We start from the raw sequence: 21,818 nt of genomic DNA, 5'->3' as shown, positions 1-21,818 counted from the left end.
TCAAAACCGCTGATTCATTATCCCCCGATGCTTCCTGAAGCAGTGTTTTGAAATTGGCCATCACTATATAAGTCGTTATTTTGTTTTTTTGCCGCACCAAAAATATTCTTCGTTGCTTTATAATATTAATATTGAACCACTGTATTCACATGAACTGATTTAAATATGTTTTTAGTACATTAATGGATCTTGAGAGAGGAAATGTCATTGCTGGCTATGGAGGCCTCACTATATCTTAATTTGTGTTCCGAAGATTAGCGAAGGTCTTATGGTTGTAGAACGACAGAGTAATAAATGACAGAGTTTTCATTTTTGGGTGAACTAACCCTTTAAATAAGAATAAAAAATGGTATTTTGAGGGTGAGCAGATTGATGTGGTTAATTGTTACAGTACAGTCCAAAAGTTTGGAACCACTAAGATTTTTAATGTTTTTAAAAGAAGTTTCGTCTGCTCACCAAGGCTACATTTATTTAATTAAAAATACAGTAAAAAACAGTAATATTGTGAAATATTATTACAATTTAAAATAACTGTTTTCTATTTGAATATATTTCACAAAGTAATTTATTCCTGTGATGCAAAGCTGAATTTTCAGCATCATTACTCCAGTCTTCAGTGTCACATGATCCTTCAGAAATCATTCTAATATGCTGATCTGCTGCCCAAGAAACATTTAATGTGTACAATTGTACAAAATATTTGTGTATAATATTTTTTTTCAGGATTATTTGATGAATAGAAAGTTCAAAAGAACAGTGTTTATCTGAAATCTAATCTTTTGTAACATTATAAATGTCTTTACTGCCACTTTTGATTGATTTAATGCATCCTTGCTGAATAAAAGTATTAATTTCTTTAATTTCTTTTCAAAAAAATAAAAATAAAAATTCTTACTGACCCCAAACTTTTGAACGGTAGTGTATAATGCTACAGAAGCTTTGTATTTCAGATAAATGCTGTTCTTTTGAACTTTCTATTCATCAAGGAATCCTGAAAAAAAAAGTACACAACTGTTTTCAACATTGAAAATAATCATAAATGTTTATTGAGCAGCAGATCAGCATATTAGAATGATTTCTGAAGGATCATGTGACACTGAAGACTGGAGTAACGATGCTGAAAATTCAGCTTTGCATCACAGGAATAAATTACTTTGTCAAATATATTTAAATAGTACACAGTTATTTTAAATTGTAATAATATTTCACAATATTACTGTTTTTTACTGTATTTTTAATTAAATAAATGTAGCCTTGGTGAGCAGACGAAACTTCTTTTAAAAACATTAAAAATCTTAGTGGTTCCAAACTTTTGGACTGTACTGTATATCTGGGTACGTGGTTTACACCAAAACTGCCATGGAGGTAAGCCTGACAACATTTAGCAAGCCAAGGTAAGAAAGCAAGGCTTTCTGGTTTGTTCATAAGCATAAAATTAGCTGTAACCTAAGCTATTTGTTCGACCACATGGTTGCACCATTATGGACCATTATGGATCCAAGATAGGGGGCTTTGAGCCAGTGGAGTGTATTGAAAACATGCCTTTTCAGTTAGATGATGTAGGTAGAAAAACATGGGTTTCCTGTATTAGAGTTCTGTTGTATTTTTTTGGTTTTTCATGTGTCTGGGAGGCTCAAATTGTAGGTGATTTAAGAACATTCACATCTATTCTGAATCAGCGATTGAGAGAAAAAGCACATAATGCATGGTGCACATCAGCTCTAAAATAATAAGTTGAATATATATTCTCAATGCAAGTGCTGGATGGTACAAGAAAGCTACAATGCATCTATAACATACTGCTGGTACAATCGTTGTTCCTGTTCAGATGCTCAGGTACACCAGTGACAGAGAGAATCTGTAACTATTGTTAGTTAAGTTTGAAAACCTCTGTGATAGAAGAATCATTTTTGTATGATTGTTCTTAGTATGTGGATCTGCATAAGAAATATTTGAGTGATCTCGCTCTTGTTGGTGATGTTTGTATTGATGTGTCACATGTATATTGTGATTCAGAGTATTGATGGAGACTGGCAGTGTGTGTATATATATATATATACATATATATATATATATATATATATATATATATATATATATACCATGAATGAAGAAAAATAAATGCAGGCTTGATGAGCATAAGTGACTTCTTTCAAAAACATTACAAATAGTAATGTGTCCAAACTTTTGTCCGGTACTGTATTTATTTATTTAGCCTATTCATCTGTTTGTTTTGTTTGTTATTTTGTTGCTATATGGAAGTCACATTAAAACAGATGCCTTCATCGGTTGCTTCTGCTGCTTTTCAAATTGCTTGTACTTTTCGAATGTTATGATAATCAAAAAAAAAAAAAAAAAAAAAGGTAACATTGTAACAATTTCTGAAAACATAAACCATTTTATGAACTGTGTGAAAATGTGTGAAAATATTAGGATACATAAAATGTAATAATATATATGGCCTATATGACAGTTCCACTGAAGTTTTATTCTTGTTTTTATGAGCATGATTTGCAACATCATAACTGTGTATTTGTCTAAATTAAAATAAACATGTTTTCCTTCTGTATGCTTAAGCAGTAACCCAAACCATGTAGCTATATTCATGGCATGTTCATTGTTTATTTTATAATATTATAGTTTTTTTTTATAGTGAAGAAGAAGAGGGGACGATTTAAGTCTTTTAACTGTGATAGATTATAATTATGTTTTTGGAAAATTTGCAATTAGCTCCTCACGGGTATGTTTCATGTTTCTGTCACTGCACGTCAACTTTTTAGAATGTCCCCTGAAGATTTCATGTTTATTTCATACTTTAATGTTTACACGACACACTCAATAACAAGGGCACACATCTAGAGGACAGCATGTGCCAAACATAAGGTTTTCTTCTCCCTGTGGCCCAAAGCAACCACCTCAGGTAGACATCAACACCACATTTCATACCCTCAGAGACCACTTTGTACAAACACAGAGACAAATACTAAATATTTAATGTGATTAATAATGGAAACACAAGGGACTGTGTTCTGATGTAGATTCTGATGTAACCCTCAAGATTGAAATGATGTGGTTATAAGAGTTCAGATAAACACAGTAAGTGCATATCCTATTTTAATGCACATAATATAATTAAAATAATAGATTTTTTTTTTTTTTCTCTTTTACACAGCAGATGGGAATTCACACTTTGCTTCTACTACTACAACTACTAACTTTAATAGTAGGATATTAATTAGATTTTTTTTTCAAATGAAAGTAAAATTAACTCTCGCCAAGCGGCAAAAGCGAGTAAAAATGTATTTTGGTGAGCACATGAAACTGTGTCAGTCACAAGATAGCCGGTAATATTTTTATGAATTCTAACAATGCAATGTTGTGAGAGCATGAACGTGAACAATGTTCTGTACAGTTGACAGTCAGTGCTGCATCATCACGAAAATTTAAGCCTTTCCACTGCAAATATTCAAGTGCTAGAACACGCAAAATGGAATTCATACTCACAAGCTATGTGGGAAACATCCAAAACTACTGTTAGATATGAATGAAAAGCACTGTTTATTTCATTTCTATCTTTGTTGCACTGTATTTATTTGTGCTATTGTTTGTAATTTGATTATTTGATCTTATTTTATTACTGACTGTTTAGTCAAGTCAAGTCAAATTTATTTATATAGCGCTTTTACAATTGGTAATTGTTTCAAAGCAGCTTTACATATTAGAAGCACAGAAAAAAGGGAAGTGGTTAAAAATAAGCTGTACAAACAAGCATGGTAATATGTAACATATACAAGATGGTGCTACATTAAGCCAATGTCGGCTGACTCCCAGGGGTGGAAAAAAACCCCTAGGAGAAAAACCCAGCGTGCTAACACTGGGAAAAAAAGTCCTAGGAGGGAAAAAACCCCTTGGAAGATATATATAATATATGTAAATGGATATGGAGATCAAAATCTGAATTATACATTTTTATTATAGAGATTAAAAATTGATTATATATAAATATATGTAAGCGGATACGGGGATTAAAAATCTGAATTATAGATGCAGCCAGAACTGGATCTGTTTACTTGTCTTTAAAAATGTATAGGCTATTAAAATTACATTAATTAAGCTAGTAGTTTTAGCTGTGGTATCGAAATTGGAATAGAGGATTGTGAATTTTCACTTATAGTCTATATCTAAAATATTGGTGCCATAACTGCCTGTTTTTGTTTCATGGCCGGTAAAAAAAATAGTTTTGTCCAATACATTTTCTTAAGTCACCAGCCATTGGCAGGTGTGGCAAAAAGTTAGTTTTAGGCCCTTCATGAAAGTAAAGAAGTACCAAAAAAACTATATATTTTTTTTACCTGTATATTATCTTTTACCTGTATATACGCTATAAATATAAAAAAAAAAAATGCACAAAACATTCAGCCAAGCAACACAACTTGCACTGCAACAATTTTACGTAATATTAACAGTTGGCTACTTTGGTCCTCTGGGGTTATTTATAGCTTAGTTCTATAAGGATTGAACACTTTTAAAGGTGACGTAGAACGTCTTTTTAAAAGATGTAATATAAGTCTAAGGTGTCCCCTGAATGTGTCTGTGAAGTTTCAGCTCAAAATACCCCATAGATTTTTTTTAAAATTCATTTTATAATTGCCTATTTTGGGGGCATCATTAAATATGCACCGATTCAGGCTGCGCGGCCCCTTTAAATCTCGTGTTCCCCTCCCCCGGAGCTCGCACTTGCCTTAACCAGCATAAAAGTTCACACAGCTAATATAACCCTCAAAATGGATCTTTACAAAGTGTTCGTCATGCAGCATGTCTAATCACGTAAGTAGAGTATTTAATTGGATGTTTACATTTGATTCTGAATGAGTTTGATTGTGCTCCGTGGCTAAAGCTAACATTACACACTGTTGGAGAGATTTATAAAGAATGAAGCTGTGTTTATGAATGACTACGTTTACATGTGCACCAATAATGCGATTATTTCCAATAATCAGACTAAGGACTTAAAGGTTCTAAAGAGGATCTTTTTGTCGACTGAGAAACTAAAGACTGTTAGTGAGTTTTTGAAATGAGCGCATGCGTAAGAACAAGCCCCCTCCTTCACAGCTCATTTCGAGGGAACGCCTCCCAAAACTCGTGCACAAGTATTGGAACACAAGTTTTTACCACCGGCATTCGCTGTGTCGTGTTAGTAGATTCATTATGTCGAACTCATAATCTGCAGTTGTTACTCCTGTCTCCTGACAAAAACATTGCATGCGGCGCCTGTAGAGTGTGGAAAGTTACTGGAGCGCGCAGCTGCACACATCTCGCACTATGGTCTCGCACGTCTCGCACAAGGAACGTCATGGCAGTGATTGACAAGCCAGAGGGCCAATCGTTTACGCGACGATCGCGTAAACAATTTGCTGATGTTTTTAAGGCCCTACCTCGTGCACAGATGATGTATATTAATATTATTCCTTTCAGTGCACCTAATAAATAGTCTTTTATTAGTTAGTAAAGACAGTTTCAAGTAATATTGCAAAAATTTATAAAACAAAACATCCTCTTTAGCACCTATAATTGCAGTAAGATGTTACATGAAACGAGCAAACCTCTTCACTCCTGTTTACATGCAATTTTCACTATTCTGATTATTCACTAAGAAGTGTGGTTATTTTTACTGCCATTATACAAATGAACAAGTCAGAAACAGTAGGTATGTTACTGCCCATTGTTTTAATCTACTTACATCAAATGCAAAACACATTTCTATAGACATATTGGAAGGTTGTTGTTACAACAGAGACACCGGAAGCAGAGATAAAAGCAGTTTGGATGTTTATTGGTATAATCAGCAGAGCAACAGGTAAGTGAAGTGGTGGTTATGATGATCTTGAAGATGAATGAGAGGTAATACTGTCCTTTTCTTTGCGCTGCAGGTGATGGTGGAAGGAGACGCTGGAGCTGGCAGACTGAACACTCACACACACAGGCAGGTAAGAACACGAGGAGAACAGGAGACGATGGAGACGAAGGAGATGATGAAGACAGGTAAGTATCACTTTGGGAGTCCTTGAGGTAAGCATACAACAGGTTGTACAACGAACGAGACCGGACAATGTGTGTGTGTGGGGTTTAAATAGCGTGGTTGATGACTGTGATGATGAGCTTCAGGTGGCGGTGATCAGTATTCCGGTGATTGAGTGCGTGGGTAAGGGAGTGAGGTGGAACCTGACGTGTCTGTGACAGTTGTATGTGTTATATGCGTTTACATACACTGCATTGCTTTCTTTGTGCTTTCTCTGGATTAAGATACGGAGTGAGTTGTGTTGACAGAGTTTAGTAAGGAAGCTTGTTTCCACCACAGAATAAAAAAATGTAAAAGATAATTGTGAATTTTTATCTCACAAATCTGACTTTTTTTCTCACAATTGCAAGTTATAAAGCCAAAATGTCAGCTCACATTTCCATAATTTCTTATAATTGTGAATTGTGAGCTAGCCTATAAGTTCATAATTTTGAGAAAGAAGTCAGAATTGTGAGATAAAAAGCTGCAATTACCTTTACATATCTTTTTTAGAATAATAGCATAGCAGGAAATGACTGAGGTTCCCTTGAGCAAGGCACCTAACCCCCAATCTCTCCCCGGGCGCCACAGCAAAATGTCTGCCCACAGCATTGGGTGTGCCAATGGTTTGCAATGTGTGTGTTTACTACTCACTACTCCTAATGTGTGTGCACTAACTTGGATGGGTTAAATGCAGAGGACAAATTCCGAGTATGGGCTACCATCATTGAAGCGCCAACAGACTTTTTTTCTGGATCTTTGGGAGGAGATTGGAGCTTTAACTTTAATTTCTACATTTCCAGAACTGTTTATTTCACACAAACATAATAATGTTGTTCTGCAGTATTAATTGATTTTGCGGTAGTGTGGGCGGGACCTTGATCACGGCTCCACTTCGTGCTCACTACTGCACTCGGGGTCCAAGTTCACTATGCGCAGACTTGAGACTCAAGATGTCAGCTATATTGGCACACTGGTGGTTTCATTTACTACAATGGAAAAAAGTGAAGGTGCGTCGTCCATCTTTTACATTTTATGGTCACATCACTTTACTTCACTTCTAGTTTTATTGAAAAAATTAACAAAAACAAATCAAACACAAAGACCAGAGAACCAGGAACAGAATGTGTGCACCAAACATAACATCCATGTAGGAACAAGACTCGGCAAAGAACACAAGAAGGTTTAAATACACAAAAGCAAACAAGACATACCTGGGAATAATCACTGAACTAATCAACACAAAAAACTAGAAAGGACTACAAAACATGGCGCAGAACAGGAAATAACATAAGTCCACACAAGACCAGTGGAACACAGGCCGGGATCATGACAGAATTAATGCCTGTCATTCCAACCACACAACTTTGCGATGCTGTTGCGAATGTTTGTTGGATCTATAGTCTCAGGAAACACGACTTGTTAAACTATGCTGATAACAATGGAACTAGCGACCATAGTTGACTAACACTCCATTAAAAACTCTTTAAACTCTATTAATACACAAATTGAAGGAGATATTAAATATATTAATTTCATTAACTGACCATCTTTTCACACAATTAGCTTTTCCCAACTTTGAGATCAGAGAAATGTTTTGCCTAACTGGTAGTACAGAGTCTGAGGTAAATGCACAGACTGTCTTATAACTTCATGAATTCAAGACATATTTCCACACAAATGCACAAGGAAACATAAACCAATAGGATTTGCTATAGGATACTTGATGCTGTTAGTCAGGCACTTATTGGTGAAATACACACCAAGGGTTACTGTATTTTTTTTTTTCCACAGTCATTTTGACACACACAAACCAGCCACTGGGATTCCATACGTAGTTCATGACAGATGCTTTACATCGATATTTAAAAAGTGATGCTCTCTGACTCTCATTCTCTGTACCTTCAACAACAGAGTTGACACAAGTCTGGAGATCTGCAGATACAAAGACTTTATAGATCGCAGTATTATTCAGTGTTTTATAACAGCATTTTTTGTCTTTTTTATTGAATATGTCTAATTTTAATGATTCGAAATCTAACATCACTCAGACTACATCACCAGTGGATCGAGATTTGAAAACATTTTTGTCTGTGTCCTCATGTGTTATTTTCCTGTATGTCAATGGAGTCATGATCTTCACTTTGAGGAAAAAGGCTGTTTTTCAGGAGGCATCTCGCTACATTTTGTTTGGTCACATGCTTTGGGTCGATACGCTCAATCTTGTTATGAGTGTACTGTTGTTTGTGTTGGCTGTTTGTAGGCTTTTTGTTATGAAAATTGTCTGCCTTATTCTTCTTGTTGCTGCAACAGCTATCTATCAGGTCTCTACATTAAATCTGGCTTTGATGTCACTGGAGAGGTATGTGGCCATCTGCATCCCTCTCAGACATGCAGAAATCACCACCTACGGAAGAACTAACATGGCCATTGGTGTTGTTTGGATGTTAAGCTGGATTCAATCCCTGTCTGAGATTATTATGTTTTATTCCAGTGATACAAACATAGCAATGCATTTGTTCTGCTCAAGAACTACTCTCTTCAGGCTACAGGTCTATAAGAAAATTGAAATAGCTTTTACATGTATATTTTTTGTCTCAGTGTGTTTTGTTATTATCTTTTCTTATGCTTCTATAGCAACTGTGGCTAAAACAGCCTCCTGTGATAAAATGTCAGCCAAAAAAGCCAACAAGACTGTTCTGTTGCATCTAATACAGCTGGGTCTCTGTGCTGCATCCATTTTAGTTGGAGTTATCCAAGATGTCATTTATGTTTATACTGACTATATGACTTCAATGAATGTGATGTATTTTTGCTTTGTAGTGTTTATGATTTTTCCAAGATGTCTAAGTCCTCTTATATATGGCATGAGAGACCAGGCCTTCAGCTCTTTATTCAAATACTACTTCACATTTGGTCTCAAAAGAAAAAACTGTTGTAATACAAAGATACATTTATCAGGTGGCTGAAAAATACTAGATACTATAAAAGTCATGGTAAAACCTGTTGAAATATTATCTGAAATGCTTTAATAGATAATAACATGTTATTAAGATACAAAAGAATATTTATAATGAGATATTGGAGATCAACCACACAAAAATAACTGACCTTTGGCAAATCATACAACCTTGTATTTAACAAACATTAAACCTTTATCACAATTTGGCAGTGCAGTAACCACAAATATGAGAAGGTGTTTTGTAGGGGTTGTTTTATTTGTCCATGTTTTGCACTCTTTCCAGACATATATCATACAGTTACTACTGAGTTATGGAACATAAGTGACATCAAAATGTGCTAGAAGTAACTGCCTTTTGAAAATATAACAATGAGAAAATTAAAATAGTGTCAATTACTACTGACTACTAAATAAAACATTTCTTTGTTGCTAACATGATTATGTAGATAGGAATGAATTTTATATGCAATTCAGATTGCTGCATAGGAGTGAATCACTTTTCACCGATAGATTTTGAATTTTTTATCCATATATACTGACAAATGTTACACTGTCAATCATTTTACATTAGCTTTACAAACTAGGTTTTGCTGGAATCCTGTAAAGTTAAACAAATGTGCACTTTGTGCAGCAATTTTATATAACATATACAACATATTATATATCATTTGATCATAAAAAAGAAATATAAACTGGTGCTTGTGTATGTGTGCATGATCTGGAGAGCAAGAGAGTTCTTTTTTTTACATTCAAAAATACATTCAAAGCCATGTCAAAGCACTTTCTGTGCAAAACTCAGTGGTCATCAACCTGTGTGTCACTACTTGACTTTTTTTCTTGAGCCAGTAAAGCACAAAAGCAGCCATAGCTGGTTCAAAAGATTGCACTGGTCAAGTCAACTTCAGTGCTGACGGTGCTCCTTAAAGTCACCATGAAATCACAAATGACAATCCCTTTGACATCATGTAGCAGTAATTATTATAAATGATTATATCTTATTTCTGTTTTAAATTCATGTGCCTTTGTAATCTGAATTAAAAAACATTAACGTCCCCCCCCCCACCCCCACCCCACAATATTTCTTCTCTGATGACGTGTGCATTGAAATGAAGGAGGCAATAATCTCTCCCTCCCAGCAACCTGTCACTCACATGAAACACTTACAGCAGTTAGCAAACAACAACAATCCAATCAATTCCTGATTGCCAAAATCACATCCTATTTTTTTTCCTATTTTGTTCCAGAAGCCATTTCGGAGACATGGTTAGGCTTGCTGCAGTGGTTGGCTGCATTACATTACATCAGGTTTCACTTATCACATGAAGATAGTAAGGAGAGATGACTTATAGAATGATGTTGGAGGATTTGGTGCAGATCCTGAGCGTCATTAGCTATGTTTCCATCCAAAATTGCGAATTTAACTTGTGCGCAAATTTGGAATATCACATAAAACATTTGCTAATAAAGCACTGTTTCCGTCCAGTGAGTCGAAGAGAACAAAATGGTAATTTCCGGATAAACTGGTGCTAAATATCACTAAGAAAAATGAAAGTTGCTGCAGTAGAAGCCACTGCATATAATAATTTTTGTATATAATAAATTACTTGCACCTCAGAGCACGCAGATGAAACCCAATAAACGGTGTCACGTTATCTTGTGTTTTCACATGCCTGGTGTTTTGTGAACGTAATCGTGTGAGAGTTGTCACAGTTTTGGTTATTTATATTTAAAAACTCTTAGTTTGAAGTTTATTTATTTCATTACGTTTTTCCCAGTTTCCTTTTTCCTGTTTTGTTCCTGTTTCCTTGGTTATCATGTTTTTTGTTCCCTTGGTTACTGATTATGTTCACCACCTGTTTCTTGTTCAGTTCTCATTATCTGGTGTATTTATAACCTCAGTTTGGTCTTTGTTTGGTGTTGTCTTTGTCTAGCCTTACTGGTTGTGACACATGATTTATTGTATGTAAAGAATAACTTGGACAAAATGTACTCGGTTACGAACGTAACCTCGGTTCCCTGAGATACGGGAACGAGTACTGTGTATGGGGAAGAGCTCCTTTTTCCTCCTTGCTGAAGCCTTTTTTCAATAGCGCAGTGTAACTGCACATCTATTGGTTCAAAGAAGAAAACTTTTGGAACCAATGACGGCGTAGCTGCGCGAGCCTATGGCGAAAAAGCGCGCGAATGAGCCCACCAAAATTATGGCTATATAAGCGGGCGTTTCGCCGTAGGATTTCAGGTCATTCGACTGAAGCGATGACACTGAGCCGCAGCCTCGTGGCATGGCATCAAACGCAGTACTTGTTCCCGTATCTCAGGGAACCGAGGTTACGTTCGTAACCGAGTACGTTCCCTTTCGATACTTTCACTCATACATCATACTGTATGGGGAACGAATACAATCGCGCTGTGCCACGGCAGGGAACAACTTAAGCATATCTTGAGCAACCTTGGGGCCATCGAACCCTTTATGTTACACTGGTAAAGGGAGATACTCCCTGACAGTGGCGTGATGACGGAGCTCGACATAGGCCGTTGTGTCACACCGAGAGGACCCAAGCATGCAAGGTCGGGATGTCCAAATTATAAAATCTGACAAAAGTGGATGGCGAGGACCAGCCGGCCACCTCACAGATGTCTTTGAGAGAAACACTGCTAGACCAGGCCCACGAGGAGGCCATACCTCTAGTGGAGTGAGCTCTTACTCTTATGGGGCAGTCAAGGCCCATAGAGGAGTAACATAGAGCAATAGCGTCGACAATCCAATGCGAGAGACGTTGCTTTGAGACCGGAGACCCTTTGGTGCGGCCACCAAAGCAAACGAAGAGCCGGTTGCACTGCCAGAACGGCTCAGACCGCTCAATGTAGGTCCTCAATGCCCTGACGGGGCAGAGTAATTCCACCTCTCGCTTGTCCGAGGAAGGAGGTAGCGCTGAGAGGGAAATGACCTGTGCTCTGAATGGGGTTGAGAGCACTTTAGGGACGTAGCCATGCCTAGGCTTCAAAACAACTTTGTAGTCGTTGGGCCCGAATTCGAGGCACGCAGGGCTCACAGAGAGGGCCTGCAGGTCGCCAACGTGCTTTACCGATGCTAGTGCCAGTAGCAGAGCGGTTTTAAGCGTCAAGGGCCGGAGGTCAGCTGACCGCAGCGGTTCGAAGGGAGGACCTTGAGGGCTGCGAGGACCGTAGAGAGGTCCCAAGTGGGAACAGTGAGTGGGCGAGGGGGATTTAACCGCCTAGCACCTCTCAAGAAACGCACAATGAGGCTGTTTCTTCCCATTGGCCAGGGGGCTTTCGTGGAAAGCCTGAATAGCTCTAAGGACCAAACTTGGCTCCTCCAGAGTGGGGCCACCAGGAGGACTCTGTGCTTGTCTTCCCTGACTCGCCTGATGAAAGTATAGAGGAGGAGGCTGGGCCAGTCGTGGGCCAGCGCATCCATCTCCTTTGAGAAATAAGTTGGGCAGTGAGAGTCGTCTTCTGAGGCGAAGAGGTCGAACTCTGCCTTCCCAAAGATCGCCCAGATTCTGTGAACCGTCTGGGGATGGAGCGTCCACTCGTCCGAGGGGACATTGCTCCGAGATAGCATATCTGCTCCCAGGTTCGACTTTCCAGGTATGTGCGTCGCTCTGAGCGATCGCAGCCTGGGTGCTGCCCATTCGAGGAGGTGCTTCGCCAGGGCGCATAAGTGGCTGGACGACAGGCCTCCTTGATGATTTATGTAAGACACCACTGTCATGCTGTCTGACTGGACTAAGACGTGGCGTTCTTCCAGGAACATCTGGAACGAGAGGAGGGCTTGTTCCACTGCCAGCATCTCGAGGCAGTTGATATGGAGATGGCTTTGCTCGTGAGACCACGAGCCGAAGGCCGGTCTGCCCTCGCATACAGCTCCCCAACCCAGGTTGGAGGTGTCTGTTGAGAGCACCATTCTTCTGGTCACCGCCTGCAGGGAACTCCACAACTGAACAGCTGGGGTTCATCCAAGGTATCAGGGCTGAGATACAGGCCTGATTGACCCTGACTAGACTTGTCCAGAGAGCGGAGGAATTTGGCCTGGAACACCTGGAGGATAGCCATGGTGTGGAGCGCCGATGCAGCTTGCCCAGCTGAAGAGTACGCTCGGCCGGCGATGGCGGAGATAGTCCTACAGGGCTTGGAAGGAAGGGCCCTCTTGTTTTTCTAGCCCACAGCCGCGGGAGGACAGAGGTGAGCGGCCACGGCTTCGTCCAGTGGCGGCATGTGCTCATAGCCCTTTTCAAGTGAGCCGTCAACTGAGGTGAGAGCCGCAGGCGAGGAAGTGCGTAAGCGGGCCGAGTTTGGGGCGCGCCACGACTTCGTGAGCTTGTCGTAGACCTCAGGAAAGAAGGAGGCAGAGCGCTGGCGAGGGGCCTGGCGGCATCCCGGCAGATACCATTCGTCCAGCCTGCTGCATGTCGGCAATTCGGGCGGGGCCCATTCCAGGTCGAGCTCCTCGACAGCTTTGGAGAGGATATGGAATAATTCGGCGTCCATCCTTGGCCTCGCGTCGATGGGCTCCAGTGACAGCAGGTGGGCGGAGTCCTCGGAGTCACCGGCCCATTCCTCCGTCTCAGATGCTGTGAGAGACATAGAGTCATCAAGTGGCTCGTCCTCTGAACCGCCAAAAGAGACGAGGTTGCTCGCTTCTGCCGAGGGACGCAGCTCTGGGAGTGAGAAGAGGATGGGGGATGGCTCTCTCATTGGAGAGGGAGAGGCACGCGGGCGCTAGGCCAACATGAGCTCTCCCAAGTCCTGGGGCTGAACCCCTCTACCCGCTGTCTTTTTCCTAGACGGCTCGCGGGAGGAAGAAGACGGGAGGGCGCGAGGGGCGGGACCGCTTTCAGAGAAGAAAGCGATCCGCGAGTGCATGGGGCTTACCCAGACAGCCGACGCACTCACCGTGGCCGTCATCATTCTGCAGAGGGGGTCTGCAGGTGCCACAACTTGTGTGGGCTCTTTTAGACCGGTATAGACCGTGGGAAAGCTCTTTTAGCAGCGCCGTGTAAAACCGCGGAAATAAGCTGCTTTTAGAAGCGCCAGATGGCGGCAGGAGATTCGCTGAGAAGCGGCCGGGAAGCTTGAAGCTGGTTGCTCGAGAGCGGTGCTCGAGGGCGGCAGTCTGCGAGGTTGCCAGCGCTGTAGCAGGCGGCGGTCTCAGCTGATCCTCTGTGCTGCCTTTTCGATGGCGGAGCGAGCTCTTCCAGCGGCGAAGGCATTCAGCGGGATGCAGCAAAGAGAAGCGCAGTCTTCGCTGAAGGAGAGAGAACTGAAATCCTACGGCGAAACGCCCGCTTATATAGCCATAAGCCCCGCCTGTTTTGGCGGGATCGTTCGCGCGCTTTTTCGCCATAGGCTCGCGCAGCTATGCTGCGCCGTCATTGGTTCAAAAAGTTTTCTTCTTTGAACCAACAGACGTGCAGTTACACTGCGCTATTGAAAAAAGGCTTCAGCGAGGAGGAAAAAGGAGCTTTTCCCCATACGCAGTATGAGTGAAAGTATCGAAAGGGAACAGTTTTTTACACTTTTTTATCATCTGCATTTTTCTTTCTTTTTTTTTTTTCTCTCAGATGCCGCGAGAGACATAGAGTCATCAAGCGGCTCGTCCTCTGAACCACCAAAAGAGACGAGGTCACGCGCTTCTGCCGAGGGACGCAGCTCTGGGCGTGAGAAGAGGAAGGGGGACGGCTCTCTCATTGGAGAGGGAGAGGCACGCGGGCGCTGGGCCGACGTGAACTCTCCCAAGTCCGGGCGCTGAACCCCTCTACCCCACTGTCTCTAAGCCCCGTCTGTTTTGGCGGGCTTGTTCGTGCGCTTTTTCACCATAGGCTTGCGCAGCTATGCCGCGGCGTCATTGGTTCAAAAAGTTTTCTTCTTTGAAGCAATAGACGTGCAGTTACACTGCACTATTGAAAAAAGGCTTCAGCAAGGAGGAAAAAGGAGCTTTTCCCCATACGCAGTATGAGTGAGTATCGAAAGGGAACAGTTTTTTACACTTTTTTTATCATCGGCATTTTTCTTTTTTTTCTTTCTTTTTTTTTTTTTTTTTTAAATGTATCAGAAACCTGGCAGAAAGAAAGTGTTTATCTTCTCCATAGAAACTCAGTAAGGTCAGTGTGAAGTGGAAGTTGCAACTGACTTTATGTATTTATCATATTTCCAAGTAAAACTGAATTTTTGCGCACAACTTCATTTCTAGCTCACAGGAGACTGCCGTTTTGAGGGGAGTGGTTAAAGTTGGAATGAAACAGAAGTTGTGATAAGTCTTTTCTTCCCTATTGTGATGTACACTGTCACTATGTATAAAATCAAATACTCCCCTACAATATAGTATGAGAAAAACAGAACGTCAACAGAATAGTATGTCCTAATTCAAAGTATTCGCAAAACCAGTAGGTGAAAAGTACCCGGATGACTTACTACTTCGGCCGTGATACTGAAGTGCAGATTTGATGGACACTATACTATCCCATGAGGTCATGGGAGAGGATTTATGAATGTTAGTAAATCAATGCAACTGATGCTGGTAGATCACATGACAGTAACAACATGGCAGATGTACGTCTGAATTTAATTCATACTATATAGAACATACTTTTTTATCAGTCATGAAGTAAATTCAAATTCCACTTAGACAGTATGTGATTTTGGGCGCACCGTGTATATCCGAGTGAAGCGGCTTCTCAAACAAGAAACAAATGTAGGGTGGGGCTTGATTTTGTTGTTGTGATCTCATGTTAGTGACAAAAAACATATCATCAGAGAGGATATCACATGTCATTGTAAGGGGGAAGGGAAGTTATTTTGATTGAAGATTATGAAGCCATATGAATTGAGAAAAAATGATGTGCATGGAAAAAACATTTATAATAAATACATATTTTAAAAAAACAACAACAACAAAAAAACAAGAATTGTCAATATTGATTTCATGGTGACTTTAAGGTTGTTTTGCCCAAAGCCGTCAAGCTGACATCATCAGAGAAGGAGCACAATTTTAGAGGGAAATAAATTTTGACTAAAGATTATGAAGACAGACTCATTTTTTTTTTTCGGTGGATTACTTTACAAAGATTAACTGTTCACCACTTAGTAGTGTGTGCTAACAATAGAAATATGGTCCATTTTGATTACACACAGACTTTAAAAGTTGAAATAGCAGCAATTTGAGAGCTTAATGTATACAAGTGGCCGTGGAAGACCAAAATTATAACACCTTGAGCATGTTGTCTACACAGAAACTGATAGTAATTCCAATTGAGGGTGTCCACAAAAATCCCCAAAGGGAGGTTTTACCAGATAACAAGGTAAACAAAGTAAACACACACAGACCTCCTCCCCCACAAAACTACCACTGGGATTCAACACGTATGTAAAATAATAATGAGTTTAACAATATTTAAAGTGTGATGCTCTGACAGAGCTCTGATCTTTTTCACTCTGTGCCTTCAACAACATCACGCAAGCCTGGAGATTTGTGCACAAGACAAGGACGTTGTAGATTGCAGTATTAGTCAGTGTGCTATACCAGCATCTGTGGTCAACATCTTCATGTTTTATTTTTCTGAATATGTCTGCTTTTAATGGTTCTACATCTAACCTCACTCAGATTAAGTCCCTGGTAGATCGAGATGCACCGGTGAAAACATTCTTGTGTGTGACGACATGTGTTATTTTCCTGTATGTCAATGGAGTCATGATCTTCACCTTGAGGAAAAAGACTGTTTTTCAGGAGGCATCGCGCTACATTCTGTTTGGTCACATGCTTTGGCTTGACACACTCCATCTTTTTATGAGTGTGGTGTTATTTGTGTGTGCTGTTAGCAGAATTGTTATTTTGAAAAATGTCTGTATCTTCCTTCTTGCAGCTGCACAATCCCTCTATCAGGTTGCCTTACTAAATCTGGCTTTGATGTCACTGGAGAGGTATGTGGCCATCTGCTTCCCTCTCAGACATGCAGAAATCACCAATTACAGAAGAACTAACATGGCCATTGGCGCTGTTTGGATGATGGGTTTGATTCAGTGCTTGTCTGAGATGATTATCTTCTATGCCATTGATACTACAAACACAGTGATGAATTTGTTCTGCTCAAGAACTACTCTCTTCAGACTGCAGATATATAAGAAACTTGAAATAGCTTTCACATGTATATTTTTTGTGTTGGTGTGTTTTGTTATTATCTTTACTTATGCTTCTATAGCAGCTGTGGCTAAAACAGCCTCCTGTGATAAGGCATCAGCCAAAAAAGCCAACAAGACTGTTCTGTTGCATCTAATACAGCTGGGTCTCTGTGCTGCATCCATTTTAGTTGGAGTTATCCAAGAAGTCATTTATGTTTATACTGACTATATGACATCATTACATGTAATGTATTTTTGCTTTGTAGTGTTTATGATTTTCCCCAAATGTCTAAGTCCTCTTATATATGGTCTAAGAGACCAGGCCTTTAGCACTTTATTCAAATACTACTTTACATTTGGTCTCAAAAAGCAAAACAGTTGTAATACAGAGATGCATTTAGAGAGAGAAAAAGTAGATACTATATAACTGATGGTAAAACCTATTTAAATGTTATCTAAAAGGCTTAAGTTGATAATGTCCTTTCATTATTAAGATACATAAATATATTTATCTAAAATTGTAAAATATGTGTTTGTGTCTGATGATGAGATATTGGAGATGAACCAGACAAAAATTACTGACTTGTTGAAAATCATTCAAGCATGTTTTTAACAATCACACTAAACTAAACTTGTCACAATGTTTTCCAGTGCAGTAACCACAGATATGGGATGTAAAATGTTTGTTGTCCATTTAATTTTATACAACTGCTTTTATCACATTGTCAATGAATTCACAGTAGCTGAAATGAGATTTTAAGACTCTCTATGAGATCAGACAAATAAATTTGCAACCGTTAAAGCATCTTCTAGCATTATGTCTGTCATTTGTTTATAAAAAAAAACTCAAGATGTGTTCGTGCAATCTTTTACAGCTCTTCCTTTTACTTGTACAAATACTTGAGTTAATTATTGCTCAGTTGTCTGTAACAATACATGCAGTTTTTGATTTCATCTTTTAACTGTTTTGATGTTTTTTTCTTGTCCACGTGTCTTAATAGTTTATCCATATACTGTTTGACGGGACTGCTCTGCTGTATAGGAGGAAATAGCATCTGCAAAACCTATTACTCTAATTTTAAACTGGCCCTATGATTTATTTTGATTAAATGCCTTTGTAGTGATTTAAGAGGTGGACTGTGAATTCATCAAGACCCTGCATTTACACACACATGCATACTGATAAATGTATTAAGGCATTAACCTCAATGAATTTAATGTGTATGAGAAAAGAATTTACGATATTCTATATAATGCATGGCTGTGATGTAATTTGTTGTTGTACAATGTACAGGAACTCATCTTCTAAATTTCTATTGTATATCATTCTTGACTACAAAATATATAGCCCTGAAGGGTATAGACAGTCTAAGTAACTACACTTAACTCACATACATGCAATGTTTCTACCATGGAATTAAAAAATAAAATAAATTGTGACTTTTATCTCACAATTCTGAGATTATAACTTGCAAGACTTAGATATAAACTCATAATTGCAAGGGAAATACTAAGGACATGATGTTATTTGATTTACATCATTCAAATTTTGTGGTAAAATTTTAAATATAGAAATGCAGATCAGAAAAAAAGGTACAAAGGCTGTCATTGGGGCAGTACCCTTTCAAAAAGTACACCTTTGTACCTTATTTAGGTACATATTTGTACCTTAACAGTACATATAAGTACCTAAAATGTACATATTTGTACCTTTTGAAAGGATAACATCCCAGTGATAGCTTTTGTACCTTTTTTCTGAAAGCATAAGCTCTTGATTCTTGGCAGAGAAGAAATATACAGAATGAACGGTCACATTTTGAACAGAATAATTTTCATTAGATATCAAATTCATTCATATTAGATTCACTTTTATAAAGATGTTTTTTAAAAAGCAATCACATTCTCAATCGGGATGTAGTACAAACTTCTGAGGACAAAGTAAACACACACACAAAACAGGGTTCAATATGTACATTGTGACATAATGATTATATATAATTATTATTATTAAAGTGTGAGGCTCTGACAGATCTCTGATCTTTCTCTCGCTGTGCCTTCAACAACACGCTACCCTGGGGATTTGTGGTTACAAGGACATTGTAGATTGCAGTTTTGTTCTGAGTTAGTGTGCTAGACCAGTGCTCCTGTGGTCAACGTTTTCATGTCTTACTTTTATGAATATGCCTAATTTTATCGAATCTAAATCGAACCTGACTCAGATTGTACCACTGGTGGATCGAGATGCACCGGTGAAGGCGGCCTTGTACTCATTCAGAATCAAATGTAAACATCCAAATAAATACTATACTTGCACGATTAGACATACTGCATGACAAACACTTTGTAAAGATCCATTTTGAAAAAACTATGACTAGAAAAAAATGCAAACAAAATCTATAACTGCAATAGAAAAGAAAATAAATAAAAGAAATAGAAATTCAAAAAGTAACCTAAAGTAGTAAACAAGAGACAAGCAAAAGAAATAAATTCTAGGAATAAATGACTAGACCAAAAAAAAAAATAAAAAATAAAAATAAAAAAAGACTGCAACTTTGCAGAAAACCAGAGAGAAAAATAGGAACTTAAGCTAGAGAAACAAAAGTAAAACTAGAGAGAACCAAAAAATAAAGCTTGGAAAAAAAGAAAATTCAGCAAAAACCTGAAACTAGACTGGAGCAAAAACTATCAAGGGAATAAATTCAAGACTAGGCTTGGCAAAACACAAGGCACACAAAGAACACAACAAACCAGCAACAACATGAGGGAAAGGAGCACATTATAAAGGGAGCAAAGCACATGAGGAACAGGTGATCACACTCAAGCAAACAAAGACTAGACAAGGACTAAATAAGGGCTAGCACCACTCACCTTACAAAAAGTAAGTCTAGCATGTGTTTACATGGAAAACAATGGAAAAGTAGGGCGGTGGAATGGAAAAGTGTCTTCTTTGTGAATGGGGCCACAAGAGATGAACTCTCCACAACACACTGATTCTGTTGTCAGCATAATTTCTTATGTAATGTTTGGTGCTTCTTAATTGTCAATTGAATACTCAAATGGAAGTCAGCAGCCTTAGGCTGGAGACAATAAAAGGCCGCTCTAAAATGTGCAGTTTTACAGTTTTGGGGGGGTTCTGAAAACCAGTCAGTATCTGGTGTGACCACCATTTGCCTCACACAGTGCAACACATCTCCTTCGCATAGAGTTGATCAGGTTGTTGATTGTGGCCTGTGGAATGTTGGTCCACTCCTCTTCAATGGCTGTGCGAAGTTGCTGGATATTGGCAGGAACTGGAACACTGTTGTATACGCCGATCCAGAGCATCCCAAACATGCTCAATGGGTGACATGTCCGGTGAGTATGTTGGCCATGCAAGAACTGGGATGTTTTCAGCTTCCAGGAATTGTGTACAGATCCTTGCAACATGGGGCTGTGCATTATCATGCTGCAACATGAGGTGATGGTTGTGGATGAATGGCGCAACACTATGCCTCAGGATCTCGTCACGGTATCTCTGTGCATTCAAAATGCCATCAATAAAATACACCTGTGTTCATTGTCCATAACATATGCCTGCCCATACCATAACCCCACTGCTACCATGAGCCACTCGATCCACAACGTTGACATCAGCAAACCGCTCACCCACACGATGCCATACACGCTGTCTGCTATCTGCCCTGTACAGTGAAAACCGGGATTCACCTGTGAAGAGAACACCTCTCCAAAGTGCCAGACGCCATCGAATGTGAACATTTGCCCACTCAAGTCAGTTACGACGACGAACAATCAGGTTGAGACCCCGATGAGGACGACGAGCATGCAGATGAGCTTCCCTGAGATGAGCTTCCCTGTTTCTGCAGAAATTCTTTGGTTATGCAAACCGATTGTTGCAGCAGCTGTCTGGGTGGCTGGCCTCAGGTGATCTTGGAGGTCAAGATGCTGGATGTGGAGGTTCTGGGCTGGTGTGGTTACACGTGGTCTGCGGTTGTAAGGCCGGTTGGATGTACTGCCAAATTCTCTGAAACACCTTTGGAGACGGCTTATGGTAGAGAAATGAACATTCAATTCACGGGCAACAGCTCTGGTGGACATTCCTGCAGTCAGCATGTCAACTGCACGCTCCCTCAAAACTTGCACCTGAGAGGTGGATGGATTACCTCGGCAAAGGAGAAGTGCTCACTAACACAGATTTAGACAGATTTGTAAATACTATATTTGAGAGAAATAGGCCTTTTGTGTACATAGAGAAAAAGTCTTAGATCTTTGAGTTCAGCCCATGAAAAATTTTGTTCAGTGTAAATATAGCAACCAGCATTGAATTTTAAGCATGTGGATAGAAATAAAAAAAAAAAAAACGATATTGGAAACCGCTTTCTCTGTTGCCTGTTTTTTTTGTGCGCTGTGAGCACTGCTTGATTATGCATGCTGACACATTCATGTATTCGGCAGAATGCTTTCAGTTAAGCCATTGGAGGGCAGCCATATTTGATTTGGAGATTTGGAGAAGCATTTGGAGATTGGAGAAGCATTTCTCAGTGGGTCTGTGCACAGAGCTAGATTGCCTTAGCATCTCTCTCTTGCTGCATAGGTCAGTCACCCTGCTTGGATCTTTTTCCCGGGTTACAGCTAATAAATAAGAGTTAGGATGGTAAATCG

General features: G+C 39.5%; 3 protein-coding genes across 5 annotated transcripts in view; 2 read left to right on the top strand and 1 right to left on the bottom strand.

Annotated features, from left to right (window-relative positions):
* Positions 1 to 21,818, bottom strand: part of b9d2 (B9 domain containing 2) — a 42,398-nt gene that overhangs the window by 6,284 nt on the left and 14,296 nt on the right. The gene's annotated exons all lie outside the window — the stretch shown is intronic.
* LOC125252541 (odorant receptor 131-2-like) lies at positions 1,326 to 20,375 on the top strand. 3 transcript variants are annotated; one of them, XM_048165925.1, is made up of 2 exons: positions 1,326 to 1,394; positions 14,606 to 20,375. In XM_048165925.1, exon 2 carries the CDS (start codon positions 16,606 to 16,608, stop codon positions 17,584 to 17,586), a length of 981 nt encoding a protein of 326 aa, XP_048021882.1. In that variant the 5' UTR covers positions 1,326 to 1,394; positions 14,606 to 16,605; the 3' UTR covers positions 17,587 to 20,375. The 3 variants fall into 3 exon arrangements, with proteins under 3 accessions (XP_048021882.1, XP_048021881.1, XP_048021883.1); XM_048165924.1 differs by lacking the exon at positions 1,326 to 1,394 and adding an exon at positions 11,121 to 11,501 and having other exon boundaries at positions 12,125 to 20,375; XM_048165926.1 differs by lacking the exon at positions 1,326 to 1,394 and having other exon boundaries at positions 11,122 to 15,000; positions 16,904 to 20,375.
* LOC125252546 (odorant receptor 131-2-like) lies at positions 5,191 to 11,008 on the top strand. Its single transcript, XM_048165930.1, has one exon. The coding sequence runs from the start codon at positions 8,071 to 8,073 to the stop codon at positions 9,025 to 9,027; it is 957 nt and encodes a 318-aa protein (XP_048021887.1). The 5' UTR covers positions 5,191 to 8,070; the 3' UTR covers positions 9,028 to 11,008.

Source organism: Megalobrama amblycephala, linkage group LG18 (assembly GCF_018812025.1).
Source record: "Megalobrama amblycephala isolate DHTTF-2021 linkage group LG18, ASM1881202v1, whole genome shotgun sequence".
NCBI lineage: Eukaryota > Metazoa > Chordata > Actinopteri > Cypriniformes > Xenocyprididae > Megalobrama > Megalobrama amblycephala.
This window is presented reverse-complemented; position numbering and strand designations above follow the sequence as displayed.